Here is an 18,134-nt window from a genome sequence, read left to right on the forward strand (position 1 = left end):
CCTATGCAAATGGTCTAAAACAGCACCAGACTTCAGATAATGGTTAATGGTTCGGCCCTCAACAGCTCTATGTCAATTATGGGGTGTTATCATATGCCGTTTCCATGGAAACGCATCCCTCGCCATGAAACACGATGTCGCTGTAACTCCAATGGACACGGTCCGATCGTCCCCAAACTTCGCTTGTATATCACCGGTCCTTGCCTCAACAGCTCTAAGCCAAATCTGAGATCTCACCATAGGCTGTTTCCATGGAAACGCATCCCTCGCCAAAAAACACGATGTTGTCGTAACTGATATGAAAATGGTCAAAACACCACCAAACTTCAGATGACAGTTAATGGTCCAGCCCTCAACATGTCTATGTGCCATTAGTGAGTTTTCCTCAAAAGCTGATGCCATGGCAACACATCCCTCGCTGTAAAACACGATATTGCTATAACTCCTATGAAAATGGTCAAAAAGTGCTCAAACTTCACGTGTGCTAACAGTCCAGCCGTGAAAACATCTACATGACAGTTTTGAAATGTCTTCAAATGTAATTGCCATGGCAACACAATGCTCGCTATGAAACACAGTTTTCTCATAACTTCAGTGAAAATGCTCCAAACGGCCCAAAACTTCACAGGTTTGGTAACGATGCAGCCATCAAAACATCTAAGCGTATTATGGGGTGTCATCAAATACCGTTGCCATGGCGACAGATAATTCGTCATCAAGTTAGTTCAATAGTTTGCAGTTCAAATATTCTGCTGCTTTTCCAAGCTTTTTTACTTTATTTTCTTCTCTTATCACACATTCAAGCCCCCAGTGTTCATGGATCATTTCAATCTAAATTTGTCACTTTCTTCTTTCACATTACATTTCAGACTACCAATTCAGCGTCAGCTTTTCAGCATAAAGCATTCCCACTAGCAATTTCTTCAGGGATTGCATTTTGTAGTTGCTCATAATATGCTGTGCAAACTTGAAATCAAGTGTCTCTCTCTGCCAGCACCCTGGAGAGGGGGATCTTGCAGGATATTGAGAAATTGAAGCCTCTATAACCCCGGACTCTAACAGATTTACCGTTCAAATCCATAAATACAAGCTAATGGAAACAATAAAAAAAATTCTGACAAAAAACGAATTGCAAGTGTAATCCAGAGTAGTGCTGACTGCACTACTCTGTTGTGGAATAACCGATACGATTTAAGTAGTTCAGCTAATTGTCCATACTTCTTGAAGGACTGTGCCATTGATACTGTTGGGCGCTTGGGAAATGTATAAGGAACTTTGCATGAGGAAAATGTGTTAAAAAAAATCAGAAAATAGAGTAATAGAGAATAATTGTTCACTTTGAGGCTTATTTGCACAAGAGAACATGTACAATCTCGAGGACTGTTCACACTTTTTGGGTGTATTTCTGGTAACCCAAGTAGTGCAATTTGGACTGCAACACATTTAATATTAGTAAAAATTGAATAGAGTCAAGCAATTATTATTCCGTAAGCAGCGTACAGTAGCATAGTTACTTCACAAGTTGCCAAAAAAGTATTGTAAACATACTGTATGTATATGTATGGATTATTTGCGGGGGAGCTTAATGCAGTAGTATTTTAAATCAGAAAAAAGTGTCCCCATCACTTCTTCTAACAAAGTATTTTTGGTAAAGCTGTTTAATGCATTGTGTCCCATGCACACAATTTGTCATATGTTAAATTCTCCTTTTATTTCCCACTACTGTATATTACTTTTTTGTGTCATCTAATTTCATCCTTTTATAAAAAAAATACCCTACAGAAATTAATTTCCTTTTCCTTTTCCGATCTATGGGACATTGTGTTTCATCAGCATTTTATCTCGTACATAGATATTTCACCAGGGGCTATGTCTGTGAGTAATTTCCACAAGTTATGTTCTCCTTTCAAAGTCATAGGAGCAGCTGAGAAGCTTAATGTTCCACGTTAATTACTATGACAACACTAAGCACAACCAGTTCTAACGAGTTATTCATTTAGTTATTTCATATATAATGTAGCAAGCATTCATTTATTTTACCCATATTAATACAATGTGGTGTTAATATTAAGTTAATATGGTAAAGTATTAAGGAGTTATGTTCTCTTGATAATCAGTGTGTCTTTTAACAGAGTTATTAAGCGAGTTGCTCTCAGGTCAGATGAACATCTGACGGGTTCATCAGGTTCTGTTCTCCAGGTACTGTGCTCCACTCAATGTTCCTAGACTGACACTTTGTACATCATGGTGTTCATGGAGTCAAGACATAAAAAGAAATGCTGACTTTAAAGAAAGGATATGATGCAAAAGTGGATGGATTACTACAAGGGCCCAGGGTTCCAAAGTGTCAGGCCCCCCCCTCCCCCGGCCGTCATCTACAAAATGTCACTCAAACGGCCCAAAACAACCAAGGAAACTTAAAACAACCACATACAAACACTAAAGGACTACAAAGAGAGACAAAGCAACCACAAAGTGACAACAATACTGGACTGAAAAAACTTAAACTGACTTTAATAATGTATTATGTCAACAAAGTTCACATAAGTGAAATGTATTAGGTTAGTTGAAAGCAAGAATTTATAGTTTACATAACTAGTGCTTTCAACTAACCTAATAAAGTTATGTGAAATCTGTTATAATACATTTAATTAAAGTCAGGGTTTCAGTTTGTTCAGTGAAAAAAGGGATGTCACAAGAACTGATATCTTGGTACTAAGCTGATGCAAAAATTATGTTTCTTGCTAAGAGTACCTCACGCAGACTAAAATAGGTTCCACAGCTACTATGGAGATGCACTCACTATCGTCACATCCAGGGGAAGAACCCTGTTTTTCCATTTTAAAGTTACATTATATATTACCGCATGGTGAAAACATGGGGCTGGTTTACATTACCTGGAGCGGGGTAACAAAGATCTAATGTAATGTTTAATTGTTTTAGAGAATCTTGGAATTTTACTGGTATTGGAAAAGAACGTTACATTTCTGGTTTTGGGACATGCCTAGTAACAAGAACTGTTTTAAAACGCAGGTCCAGCTGTAACTACGTTTTTCCAGCTGTAACTAGGTTTTTCTCATACTGATATTCTGAACAATCTGTGCTGTTGTATTTGCTGTAAAGTGTCTCTACTGTAGGCTATTTTTATTATATGTACAGCACTTTGGCTCGGCCAAAAATCGTTTATAAATGTGCTATATAAATAAAAATTGATTTGATTTAATTACATACCTCTTATCGGACAGGTCTGTTTTATTGCCAACCAGCATAATGATGACATCACTTCCTCTCTCTGTTCTCACATCCTCGATCCATTTTGATGTCTGCTGGAATGAATTAACATCTGTTGGGAAAAATTAAACAAAACGAGGAGTCAGATTAAAGATGCTGTTTGTACAATTCAGTAGCATCAGCAAAACCATTAACATTTAATCTGGGTTTCAATATGAAATTTACGGCCACAAAAACATTCACACTTTGTTTAACATGGTTTTGCTGATTATTTATGCAAGAAGAAGATAAAACCACATGCGGTGGATTGTATGAAACGTCCAACATATCATGATCACAAGTTAGAGCTGATAGTTGATACTAGATGTTTCACAGAGCATTAGAATTGCATAATAAATCATATTACAGTGAACAGGCCCAGCTCTGTGGCATGTCCAAGTTCTTAATAAATCCCTTTGACCTTGCCACATCCGTAATGTTTCAGGCTGGCTGACATGCAGTCTAAGGCTGAAGTCGAATTGTCAGTTTGGCTTAGGAACCTTCCTAACGGAGTGAAATGACCCAGAAGTCCCTCAGTGGCCGCCATGATAAGAGCCGTTGGAATTCTAGATGATAGGAAAGGAGGTTTCAAACTTCCATTATAACCTTCTTTAGCTTAGGAACCACTGGATCTTCCTTTATGAAAGAAAATGAGAAAATGCTGCCCCACAATGCCTTGCGGCTGCAGCATTTAAGGCGAGGGGATATTTGGCCGTTCACGGAAACCGATTATGACAGAGAAATTATATAATGAAAGTTACGGTGCTTGTTAATAAGCATTTTAAAACGTATGTGGTAAGTTTCCAAAGTGCTTTGTTTTGAACGTTCATCAGTATTATAATCAAAAAAATAAATATGGACGTTAGTTTTTACTGAAATGATCAAATAAGGTCAACATTTCACAGTCTTTACTGAGCTGTGTGGGGTTTCTTACACTTTTAAAATATGTTTAAAGGTGATATACACAGTGATACATGTTAAGGACTAACGTTTATAATATGTGTGCATCTTGACCCGGTGAGGACACTACCTACTGACTCAGCAATCACTGTAAGTTATATTCTTGTTTAAATAGACTTCTCTGTTTCATTTATTCTACTCTGTATAATTGTTCTGTAGTTATTATAGCTAAAACGGCAATTTCTGAGAGATTTTAAATCTCAGATCTGCTCAACTCAACCTGTTACACAGGTCTCAGTGGGTCACGCGCCTCAACCCTGCATTACAATAGGCAGGAACACTCTGCTGTCGCCCATCAGCTGAAGAGAGTTAACTAATTAGAGGGGCGTGCCCCCACAGCTGTGAGAACTCAGCAATTAGGTGTCCATCTTAGGTGGCTCTTTCCTGGAGCGTCAGCTTCATCGTCAGCCAGGTGAAGACATTGGAGTCCTGTGGGAGTAAGACTGACAAAGACATTGGAGTCCTGTGGGAGTCACGAGGGAGGCAAAGAGGAGGCAAATCCTACTTAGATTAAGCTACGTATCGCTGGTGTTTTCTTTTGTTTTATTCAATTCTCTTTGGTTTTTTAGCCCCTCATGCTATAATCATGTGTATTTTCTCCATTCCTGTTCATGTGTCCTCTCCCAATTATCACTGGCCCCGTGTATCTCCTAATCAATATAACCGGTCTGCTCTTGTCTATCCCACATGCTCCACTTAGATCCAACATCTCGTTTCAGGGGGCCTTTGGAACTGCCAGTCAGCTGTTCCTAAGGCTGACTTCATCCCTGGCTACGCTTCCCTGCAGTCTCTGGATTTCCTTGCTCTCACGGAGACCTGGATCACTCCATCCAACACATCCACCCCAGCAGCTCTCTCCACAGCATATTCCTTCTCCCATACACCCAGACCCTCTGGCAGAGGAGGTGGCACTGGTCTCCTGCTCTCTCCCAACTGGAGCTTTTCCCTCTTCAAGCTACCTAACTTCACTCCTTCCACCTTTGAATTCCATGCCGGCGTCACAGTAACCCATCCTATACAATTAACCATTGTGGTTCTCTACCGTCCACCAGGCGCCTTGGGGGACTTCTTGGAGGGATTAGATAATCTCCTCTCACACATCCCTGAAACTGGCCCTCCCCTGTACTTCTCGGAGACTTCAACCTCCAGACAGGGAAGATAAACGAACTAACATCTCTGTTAACCGCCTTTGCTTTCTCACTGTCTCATCCCCATCAACTCATAACGCTTGCAATGTCCTTGATCTCATATTCTCAAGGAACTGCACTACTTCTAACCTCTCTGTAAACCCGCTCCACACATCCGATCACTTCTTCATTTCATTCTCTCTACCCCTTTCCAAACATAACAACCGAATCCTTCTCATCCGGCACCTGTCCGCCGTAATCTTCGTTCCCTCTCCCCCTCTACCTTTGCCTCATCGGTGCTCTCAGCCCTCCCTTCCTCTGATTCGTTCCAACTCCTGCCTCCAAACTCTGCTGTAGAAACTCTCCTCTCTACTCTCTCATCCTCTCTGGACTCTCTCTGTCCTCTCACATCTCGGCAGGCTCGTCAGTCCCCTCCTGCTCCCTTGCTAAATGACGCACTGCGTGCGAATAGAACCATCCTTCGGGCAGCAGAGCGGAAATGGTGGAAATCCAAACACCATGACGACCTCCTAACCTATCAGGCTCTCCTCTCCTCTTTCTCTGCTTCGATCTCTCAAAAAAAAGGCAAAAAGCACTTTCTTTGAAGATAAGATCCAATCTTCCTATTCCAATCCCAAAAAACTATTTTCTATCTTCTCCACACTCTTGGACCCCCCAAAGCCCCTTCCCCCTCCTCCCTTCTGTCAAGCGACTTTGTTAACCACTTTGAAAAAAAGGTTGATGATATTCGCTCTTCTTTTTCTGACTCACCTTTACTCACCGCTGGGTCACCAGACCCTCCTTTCACCCACACACTGACCTCCTTCTCCCGTCTCTCTCCAAGTGAGGTTCTCACCCTCGTTACCTCTGCCCGTCCTACCACCTGTCCTCTGGACCCTGTCCCCTCAAATCTCCTTCAGACTATCGCTCCTGATATTCTACCGTTTCTCACCCATTTCATCAACACTTCTCTAACTTCTGGTCACTTTCCAAACAGTCTCAAGGAGGCAAGAGTAAAGCCTCTCCTAAAGAAACCCACTCTCAACCCGTCTGCTGTTATAAACTACAGGCCTGTCTCTCTCCTCCCGTTCCTGTCTAAAACACTTGAACACGCTGTCTTTAAACAACTCTCCTGTTATCTCCATCAGAACAACCTTCTGGATCCGCACCAGTCTGGTTTCAAGGCAGGTCACTCAACAGAAACTGCTCTCCTTATTGCCTCTGAGGAACTGCACACTGTTAAAGCAACCTCCCTCTCCTCTGTCATCATCCTTCTGGACCTGTCTGCTGCATTCGACACGGTGAACCATCAGATCCTCCTTCGTACTCTCCAAGAACTTGGAGTTTCAGGCACTGCACTTTCTCTCCTCACCTCATACCTCAAAGACTGCACCTAAAGGGTAACTTGGAGAGGCTCCGAGTCGGACCCTTGTCAATTAACTACAGGGGTCCCTCAGGGATCTGTTCTTGGTCCCCTCCTCTTCTCCTTGTACACAAACTCGCATGGATCTGTCATTAGCCCGCATGGTTTTTCATACCACTGCTACGCTGACGACATCCAACTAATTCTGTCCTTTCCCCGCTCAGAGACCCAAGTCGTCGCACGCATCTCTGCTTGCCGAGCAGACATCTCTCGGTGGATGTCTGCTCATCACCTCAAGCTTAACCTTGACAAGACTGAACTGCTTTTCCTTCCGGGAAAAGATTGTCCGACTCTTGACCTAACAATCAACATCGGCACCTCTATTGTTTCCCCGACTCAGACTGCAAGGAATCTGGGTGTGATCCTAGATAACAAACTGTCCTTCACTGCAAGCATTGCTGCTACAACCCGCTGCTGCAGATACACGCTTTACAACATCAGGAGGATACGTCCCCAGCTGACTCAGAAATCAGTGCAGGTTCTGGTCCAGGCTCTCGTCATCTCACGCCTCGACTACTGCAACTCCCTCCTGGCTGGTCTACCTGCATGTGCCATCCGACCTCTGCAGCTCATCCAGAATGCAGCGGCTCGTCTGGTCTTCAACCTTCCTAAATTCTCCCAAACCACGCCGCTCCTCCGCTCCCTTCACTGGCTTCCGGTAACTGCTAGAATCCACTTCAAGACACTGGTACTTGCGTACCATGCTGCGAATGGATCTGGTCCTTCCTACATCCAGGACATGGTTAAACCGTACACCCCAGCACGTGCACTCCGCTCTGCATCGGCCAAACAGCTCGCTGCACCCGCACTGCGAGGGGGACCCAAGTTCCCATCAGCAAAAACACGTGGGTTTGCTATCCTGGCTCCAAAATGGTGGAATGAGCTCCCCATTGAAATCAGGACATCAGATAGCTTGCACATCAGATAGCTTGCACATCTTCCGGCGCAGACTGAAAACTCATCTCTTTCGACTCCACTTCGAGCGATAGAATTACTAACAAAGCACTTATATACTAATAAAGGGCTGGCGTATCTATAGCCAGTTGAGTAGCACTTGAAATGTTTAGCTCTATGAAACCTGATGTACTTATATGATTCTGTTTTCTTCAAGGTTGTATCTTCCTGGTCGAATGTACTTATTGTAAGTCGCTTTGGATAAAAGCGTCAGCTAAATGCAATGTAATGTAATAATAAACATATTTATATTTATTTTAAGATTTTTTCATACAATCATACGTATTGGGATCATTTGTGTGATCCACCGGGTCCGCGTTACGGCCGCGTTACCCCTAATTTCCACCGGGTCCGTCTGCGTCGCGTTATGGCAATAGTATGGTGGGCTGCGTTATGGCTGCGCCGCGGCGTTCGCACAGATCGCAGCCACTCTAGTCAATAGAGGTTTCCCATTTTGAAGGACATCTAATTTCTCTAAATGCACTTTCTAGGACCGAGCATCGAGCATCGAGCATCGAGCATCGAGGAGGCTCTCTGGAGGAGCTCTAACCGAGGAGACACTGATGCATCTTCCACGGCTCCTCCACGGATGCATTTCCGGGAACGGTAGAGGCGTGACGCACGGCCGGACTTATCTCAGCCAATGACAGCTCTGCATGCATCCCTTGGATATTATTTTAGTAACTGTCTGCTTTCATCGCGACGCGATGTTTACAGTGAGAACAGCTGTGAGGTCCGTGCAGAAAGCAGAGCAGTGTGTAAAAATATATATCACTCAGTATAACAGGCCTACATTACTCTCTGTATTTGTATGCTGTAGTTTAGTAGATATCTACAAACAAAGAGTCAATATTTTTCTAAGACCATTTAGTGCTTCACATAATAAAATACACAACGGCTGTAGCCTGATTATGCTTTAGGAGCAGTAGGTGTGTGTGTTAAGTGTGTAGGTGTGTGTGTGGTACAGTGTGTAGGTGTGTGTTGTACAGTGCGTAGATACGGCGGACAGACGGGTCTCAGTTGGTTTGGTGTCCAATGCTTACTTTTAATACTTGTACAATTTTTGGCCCGTAATTTCAATTCCCCATTTGAGCGAACAGAGAGAGAGGGGGGGGGGGATATATCCAGTCTCTGATTGTGTTACGTTATTATGAGAGTGCTCTCATACTTGTTTGATTCTGAAATTGTATATGTCCGCATCTGTAGCCTGTTATTGTCTCATTATAGGCACTGTCAATGCATTAAAAGTAAATATATATAAGTTGTCATGAACACATCTGTCCATCAGAGTGCTGCTGTGCCTCCCGTCCATCTGTCAGGAGTGATTCAGGATTACAGTGAGCTTTGGTCTTCAAAGTGAGGGAGAGATTAACACTAACTGTGATGACAGTTAACAGGTAACAAAAGATAACTTCAGTATGATAACAGATAAATAATTGCATGTATAACACATTTATAAGGGCTTGGCCAGCAGCTAAGGGTACTTATGATATTCAAATGTTGTATACGGGCTTTGATGCATTTTACGTTGGTCAAACTTTACTAATCTTACTTTAGCGAATTAGTGAAATATGAATATCAATAAACTCATATATTAGTCTCTTGCTATGCTGGTGGCCAGGAGATATTGAGTATTGAGTAATGAAAAACGTTTAATCCTCTTAGATTTGCACAGTAGATAAGGGATATGTCAACCCAGTCTCACGGCATTTCGTGTTATAGTCACGACATTTCATCTATGGATTCGTGTTAAAAGCAATGTATTTCTATTGGTAGTATGTTTCGTGCCTGAAGCACGTCTTTTTGTCCGTCCGGGTCTTGGAAGACCGGAAGCTGTGGGGTTCATAAAAACATGTTCTTACTCAATAGCAAGCCACGACCATTGTTTTCAATTTAAATCGTATAATGTCGGACTTTTTTTGTCATCTGTGAGGAAAAGAAATGGGGCTCAGAGCCTCAATACTGAAAACGGTATTTGTTATTCTTTTCTAAATAACACACTGTTATTTACGCACCAATAACACACAATTATCCTTGTTTTTATTTATTTGTTTAATTCCATAATCTCTGGCTTTTTTGGCGTACGTCAGGAACTGAATTTCAAAATAAAAATAACCAGAAACAGACGCGATACACAGATACACAGCCACTGCACTGATTACCCAAGATCCTCAGCTATGGTTTATGCACGCTGATTGGATGTTTTAGCCGCAATGCATGTAGGGATATGGTGTTCATGCTATATGAAATCGTAAAAACATTTCTGAGTTTAGGATGGCCGAAGAAACTACACTACCCATAATCCCCAGCTATCGTTTAGTACTACTGTTCCTGTGATTAATCTTCAAGCTTTGGGATTGGCAGGAGTGGCAGTGTGCCAAGGTTACGCCGAGCGTCAAACAGCTGTGTGAAATGGAACAAAACCACGCCAGACTATCCAAAACTGGAATTGAACGCCCCCCCAGAACTACACATGCTGGCTATTGTGTTTCGCAAAATGTTCTATGGGACGTCTCTGAACATTTTCGTTTTTCCCACAATTAGAAGTTGCCAGTATTAAACACATTGGTGTTATCAAATGTACAACATATAATTAATAAATGGGTGAAAATCGCTTGTGTCCATAATGCACAGCATTAATATATACCCACGTGACAGCTCATTGTTACTTTGTAATTCTACTCCACTACAATTCAGAGGTTAACCTGGTATTTTTACTCCACTACATTTATTGGAGTTAGTTTGCAGATTCTGATTAATGATGAGAAATATAAACAACCCTTAAATCAGACTTTAGTTACACCTGAGTAAAATGCAGGGAGGGTGATTGTTAAGTGCCAACAATCAGGAGAGATATTTGATAGTTGGTGCTTGAGAAGACTAAACATTTATCTGCAATTGACATGAATGGAAACGAGTATTAAAGTATATTCATTACTCGTTATTCTCTACTAATAGTTAATTAAAAACGGTATATTATGGCTATTTTGCACATCCCTTTCAAGATTCCTAAGGTTTATTGACATATCATATACACAACTATGGTGTAGTTATGCAATAAATGAAAAACTTGGGTCGCAGCTGAGGTTCCTCAACAGTGACATCTATCTAAGACATCTATCAATATGTGTGTATACCTCCACCATTAAACTGTCATATTCTGCACATTTCTTATACTATCTACATACAGTACATAAGAGTATAATTCATATGTATAATATCAGTTAAAATAAGTGCTTCAACATAGTTAACATTGCAGGAAAGCAATATATTAGACATTAAGTAATTTGTCAGGCTTAATATTTATCTGTAAATAGATACCCCCAAAGCTTTTTTCTTATTTAAAAGAAGACCTTAATCTAAAGTATTATTTAATGTTTAAATAAAGGTTAATTCGTTTTTCTGTTTTGCATCTCCTCCTATTAATATCTTTGTACATCCTGCACTAAACAGTTTTATTGTTGAGATCACTTATAGCAGTGGTTCTCAAACTTTTTCTGTCATTCCCCACTTTGAACAGGTGGGCCTTTTCAAGCCCCACCTGTTCCTCATCGCTCCAATAAAATGGTAGGCCAAGCTTAAAATTGTCAAATGTACCGTTCTATAACAGGGGTCTCATATCTTTTTTAGGATGAGAGCTACTTAAAAAAAATAAAACAAGTCGTGAGCTACTTTTACTCCTCTTTTTTGTTTTTTTGCAGTGTATATATTTAGCACATTTTAACATTATTATATGCTACCTTTAACCTTTGTGTACTGTTTGGGTCTGTGGGACCCGTTTTTTTTTTACTGTCCTATAGTACACATTGGAAGGATTTCTTACTTTATTTTTTAGAACTTTATTAAATAGATAAAGGTGTGCTCTCTCTCTCTCTCTCTCTCTCTCTCTCTCTCTCTCTCTCTCTCTCTCTCTCTCTCTCTCTCTCTCTCTCTCTCTCTCTCTCTCTCTCTCTCTCTCGCTCTCGCTCTCGCTCTCTCTCGCTCTCTCTCTCTCTCTCGCTCTCTCTCTAGCTCTCTGTCTCACTCGCTCACAGAGGCTGTTGGCTCCTCCGTGGCGATGACGGCTTGCGTTAAAAAATAATAATAAACATAGGCCTATTTGTAAAGTGGGGGGACACAAATGGGATTTTGAAAAGTGTCACAGTTAAATTCCTTATGAAGTGGTGAGATGCCGCTCCACATTGCTTTTCTTCCCGACTGCAACGCTGTTGTGTGTGTCTGTGAGAGCGTTTGACATGTGTGTATGAGAGATTTTTTACCAGTGGCGAGCCGTCAGGGCCCTATAGGCCCTCTCTGAGGGCCTAATAGTCCGGCAGCCAAAGTGGATTATTTGGCCTAGCCTCGTTTTGACTGTTAAAGTTTTTTTTATTGCTGATTATTAATCATTTATATGTATATAATGATATCCAGGTGGGTGTGGAGTTCTCACCTTTGGGGAAATTGAGAAAATCGAGAAAATCCAAGATGGCCGCCACCGAACGCTTAAAATCCAGATGTGTTAATATCTCCATGACTATAGAAGGGACAATAATGACCAATATGTCGTTTTATATGTTTTCAGATACAAGGAATCAGATGAAACCATTATTGTAATGATAGTTCTTTGTCTCTTTGCAGAAGTGATGGATGAACAGTGCATATTCAAGTCGAAATACGGAGACCAATGTGATGACAGGCAGCCATGTTCTAAAAGTGCCGGATCGTCCCGGATAATCTCAATCATACAAGCAAGCCAGACGTACAAAGACAGTTTGTTCACTGAGCTGGAAACTCAGTTCAGCACCGATCCAGACCTGAGTGTGTTCTATCACAAAAATTGTGTTTCACGGTACACATCAAAAACTAATTTGGCAAAATATTTGAAAGCTGACACTGATGAAGAAGCCGGACCGTCTACAAAACGCCTTCGCCGTTCGTCAAGCGTCTTTGACTTTATGCACCACTGTCTGTATTGCGGGCAGCTATGTGAACTAAACAAGAATGAACGACATCCAGAACGATGGCGACCTGCGTACCTCTGTCGTTCTACTCATTCGGAGCATAGTGGAGAGCCATATAAGGTGTATTTACTTGAGAAATGCGATTCCAGGGCAGACAGTTGGGCCAATGATGTCAGGCATCGAGTGCAAGGTGCGTTGAGTGACTTGCATGCAGTGGAGGCACGCTATCACAGAGATTGTATGAGTCGCTTTTTCACCAACAAATATCTATCACAACATGATCACCTTGAACAAGCAACTGGAGCGATCATTGACATAGGCCTGGATCATACTTTGAAGGAGCTGAAAGCTGACAAACATCGGATATGGAACTCACTCGAATTATTCCATGAATACTCAAGCAACTCTGGCAGGACACTTAGTAGGCGAAGACTTCTCGAAGAGCTGCGGCAGCATTTTGGCAGTGAACTTCTTGTCCTATCCGCCCCAGGCTTTGCAAGCATAGTCACATTCACAGAAAATACTGCCAAAACGCTCAAACTAGTGAAAGATGATGAAGAGGATGACATCTCACGAAGTATTGCCAAAGTCAGCAAACAAGTTGTGCGAGAATGCAAGGCCGTGGAGCACGATAAATCTTCATACAACAAACACATTGATAAACATATAGCCAGCCAGTCGGTTTCAGACACTTTGCAAGATCTGCTGACAGCTATTTCTCCCAAATTGGAAACATCATTGCAGCTCTGCTGATTGGAAACATCATTACAAGCATTGTAACTAATCGAGCAACAGATCTTCAAGTAGCACTGGGCATATTGATGCACGACTCCAAGGAATTACTGACTCATATGTATGACTATCGTGTTACATGCAGCTACGATGAAATCCAGCGTTTCAAGAAGTCCGCTGCACTTGCGGTAGCACATGATCTCACTGAGCAAGGAATATCTGATGCACAGCAAGGCTTGGTGCAGGTGGTGTCCGATAATTTCGACACAGATATTTCGACCCCCAATGGCAAGGCATCCACACATTCTCTAGCCATGATTATCATGCAACCATCAACACATTATGAAGACGTACAAGGACCTGACACCATCAGGCGAATCAAAAAGGAAGAAGTGTGCCAACCAATACCAGACGACAACGACTCATTTGTTGTATACTATGGGCAAAAGAAACCAGAGATGCCCAGCATACCTACTGCTTCACTTTCATCAGAACTCCAAGTGATGATGGATGTATCACGGAAAAGAGCAGCCGAGAATGACTTTGCATTTTTCAATGATGTCGTTACACGGGTAGGCTGCCCAGAGTTCAATGGTTACAACACCCGGTTGTGTCGAGAGCAAGGTCACACCCTCAAGCCAAAAACCAACATTGTATATCTACCTCTGATAGACATGCCGCCAGCATATCCGTCAACAATGATGGCAGCAATGAAGAAAGCACAGCAACTATCGCATAAAGTCGGACAAGAGTATGTGGTGTTCACAGCCGACTTGCAACTCTATCGCATAGCTTTACATGTCCAATGGGAAAATCCGATTCAACTTGGAAATATCCACCTTCGTCTTGGTGGAATGCACTTATTAATGAGTTATTGTGGTTCCATTGGCACCCTTATGGCTGACACAGGCATTGTTGAAATACTTAGCCCTGTGTTTGGTGGCGTTCTGAAGATGCTGAGTGGCAAAAAATTCCCACAAAATGTTAGAGCTCTCAGAATGCTAGTTGAGGAACTACTTCGGTCCATCTTCACCAATCACCAACTAGAATGCATGGCTGATCTTACCGACATCTTGGACGACCTCGCTTCTCAGAGTAGAACAACAAAGCTTTGGGTGGAGTGTCTCATCAAACCCATGTTTCTCGTTCTCCAGTTCATCCGTGCTGAGAGGGAGGCTGATTGGCCGTTGCATCTAGCAACTGTCAAAGATATGATTCCGCTGTTTTTCGCTGCAGGCCATGTACACTATGCTCGGTATGCATTGTACTATCTACGATCAATGCATGGCCTTCCCAAGAACGTTTCCGATCAATTCATGAAGGGACAGCATACAATGCACCATAACTCTGGGCTTTTCAATGGCATTTGGAGCGATATGGCCATTGAAACAACCTTTATGCGGTACGGCAAAGGGAAAAGTGGAATCGTCGGAATAACACTCAAACCAGAAACCCTCAAGACATGGGCGTATAGCTTGCACACATGTCACAGTGTGATTCGTGACTTGAGCAAAATGAGAGAACGAGATCACTCACAGAGCCAAACTCAGCATAAGGAAGAAACACCAGGAAGAATCAAGGGTGATCTTAAAGACAGACAAGCTCTGCGTGACAAACTTGAACTATGTACAGATCCACTCGATCCCAAGCATCCCAAAGGCTTACTGAATATTGTTACCGGACAAATTTTGACCCACCAATCAATCAATGTGGACACTGCAGCAGCAATAGGTCATACCCAGATGCAGTCGTTTGAGGAGAGCTGGCCTGCAGGATTCCATGCCACCATACCCAAACTAGTTACCACCATGTCATTGTCTCGTAAACACATTAAAGTAGGAGACACGAACGTGTTTGACACAGAGGTCATATATGCACGGGCCATGGGCTTGCAACGTAGTTCACGGGATCTAGACACAGACACACTCATGTGTCATGAACTGGCGCCTGTTCCAACAGCTATGTTCGATCAGCAAGGAAACATGAGAGATGCTAAAACAAAATCAAACCTTAAAAACGCCCTAAAGGTAGACGTATCACGAAGGCTCGCAGAACAGGATGTGCACACAACATTCCTCGATGGATGTGCTATCCTTTGGGTAGTGCCATGGCCAACATCTGGAACTGTACAAGACTACCTCGACCTGTTCCGAAAGTATCTGCGCACACACTTGACGACCAGTGATGTCTATCTAGTCTTTGACAGGTAGGCAATGTATTAAATACATATTGCTTTAGAGTCTAGCATAACACTAGCTATATTGATCAAAATTCACAACATCAGTACACATACATGTATGTTTGCAGTTATGAAATATTCGCATTGACCCGATGTTAATGATTCGATTGTATTGATATTTCAGATACATTGAGGGTAGTACGAAGGAGTCGACACGCCGCGGACGCGACAAAGGAGCCAGTAGAACCTATACGCTGCGTTGCACAGCCCGACTACCACCACAAAAAGTTGTGCTCACCGTCACTTCCAATAAAGCGCAATTAATTGACCTGATTGTCGAGGACATAGTATCGCACAAAATAGACTTCCAAACTCATAAACTGGTTGTCACTGGCAGTGATCCGGTGCCACTTGAGATCGAAGGTGGACAAATGAACAAACGGCCAGACATGACCACTACACAGGAGGAGGGTGATACCCTGATCATACAACAGGTATCACGTGTGCAGACTGGCACTGTCCTGGTAGTTGCAGATGACACAGACATCTTTGTTCTCTTGTTGCACTTCTGCCACCTGGGCAAGATAACCTCGCATGTTCTGATGGTTTCCCCAATCCATGGCCGAACTGTTTTGGATGTCAACGCCGCAGTGGAAAAACACAAGAGCATCATCCCTGATTTACTGGCTGCTCACGGTCTAACAGGCTGTGACACAGTCGCGTCTTACTTCGGTATCGGCAAGGCAGTTGCACTCAAGGCTCTAAGAACCGGCAAATATAAACTTGATTTGGTGGGCAACATGGAATCAGAGGTTACAGATGTAATAGACCAATCAACAAAGTTCATGTTGGCATGTTACGGTCAGCCCAATTGCAAGTCTCTCACAGAAGCACGACAAAAAGCATGGTCCTCAAAGATTGGTAGAAGCAAAGCCACAGCTCCAAAACTCTGCTCACTTCCACCGACTGCCGAGGCATTTAAAGCAAATGTAGCCAGAGCGCATCTTCAAGTTGGTGTTTGGCGACGTTCTCTGGAAGCCTGCCCAGCAGCAATTGACCCCACTGCTCATGGATGGTCACGCGACGTCGCATCCGGAGCACTTGTACCAACTATGGTGCCTGTTAACACCCCGCTTGTCCCACCAGAGCTGCTATCTCTCATCAAGTGCACATGCCACAGCCAAAATCCATGCAGTACACAACGGTGTAGTTGCAAAAAAGCAAGTATGGCGTGTACTGAGTTCTGTTCTTGCCAGGGTGGAGGTACTTGCCAGAATGATCACCAAGATGTTGTGGACGATGCAGACGACTGAAACCCAACAATCGTAACATACTAAGCTTGTTATTATGTCTGTATCATATGTTCTATAATATATATATGTTACTATGTCTACCCGCACTTGTATTACATGCATAAATGTATATGTTTGAAATATATTGTAGCAGTTAAACATAAAGGTTACATAACTATGCATGTATTAATGATTGGATGGGACCGTTTGTGTCTCATTTTTATGTGAAGACGAACTGCAAAATATATAGATGTATATCACAGAAACTGCTATTTTGAATTATATGTGCCAGATGCATGTCGACTACTTGCCGAATTATATGCCATTCAGAACATCAAATATTATATTCAATTTTTGTCGCATATTGCAAAAAACAAGTTTTATGTTGTTTGTATCATTACAATGATGGTTTCATCTGATTCCTTGTATCGGAAAACATATAAAACGACATATTGGTCATTATTGTCCCTTCTATAGTCATGGAGATATTAACAAATCTGGATTTTAAGCGTTCGGTGGCGGCCATCTTGGATTTTCTCAATTATCTCAATTTCCCCAAAGGTGAGAACTCCACACCCAATTGGGTATCATTATATACATATAAGTGATTAATAATCAGCAATAAAAAAAACTTTAACAACCAAAACGAGGTTAGGGCCTTGGCTGCCAGACTATAAGATATTATACAAAATAATATTTAAAAACATTAAAACAAATTATATTTTTCTTTATGTATATTTTTTTAATTTTTTTTAGTAATATTTGTCATTAGTTTTACCGAAAATAGCTTGATTAAATTGTATTTAAAATAACATTTCCAAAGAAAGAAATCCTTTGAATCTGCCTATTCAGTTTCTGTTTGAATGTGAAGGGTTAAATGAAAGAAGCTTGTCTCTGCGAGGTGAAGAAAGGAGCTGTTGGACGTCCAGCTATGAATTCACAGAGGGCCCGCTGTAGTAGTAACTGAACGAGAGAGTGTCAAATGACAGTACAATTGACCAATCATATCTTCCCTCTAAATGGGTGGGCTTTATTATCGGGGACTTTATGACAAATCCGCCCGCTGTGAAACGTTTCTTGTTTCCAAAGCAACAACAACTTCCTGTCAACGGCGTAAACTCGCCTTCAAAATAAAAGCATGCCAAATTACACTTAAGACATACAACTGCAACAAAAGTAACAAACACAATGCAATATCCTTTTCAATTTCAAAGAACACAAATTGGGTTATTTACAGGTGTTCATTGATGCGTTTTG

General features: G+C 42.0%; 1 protein-coding gene across 1 annotated transcript in view; it reads right to left on the reverse strand.

The window, feature by feature from the left end:
- Positions 1-18,134, reverse strand: part of rab6ba (RAB6B, member RAS oncogene family a) — a gene marked incomplete at its 3' end in the record, with an annotated part of 171,087 nt that overhangs the window by 557 nt on the left and 152,396 nt on the right. Inside the window, exon 5 of the mRNA XM_079649958.1 lies at positions 3,232-3,343. Within this exon, the coding sequence (XP_079506084.1) occupies positions 3,232-3,343 (112 nt within the window). The remainder of the gene's footprint in view (positions 1-3,231; positions 3,344-18,134) is intronic.

Source organism: Notothenia rossii (assembly GCF_949606895.1).
Source record: "Notothenia rossii genome assembly, chromosome: 1".
NCBI lineage: Eukaryota > Metazoa > Chordata > Actinopteri > Perciformes > Nototheniidae > Notothenia > Notothenia rossii.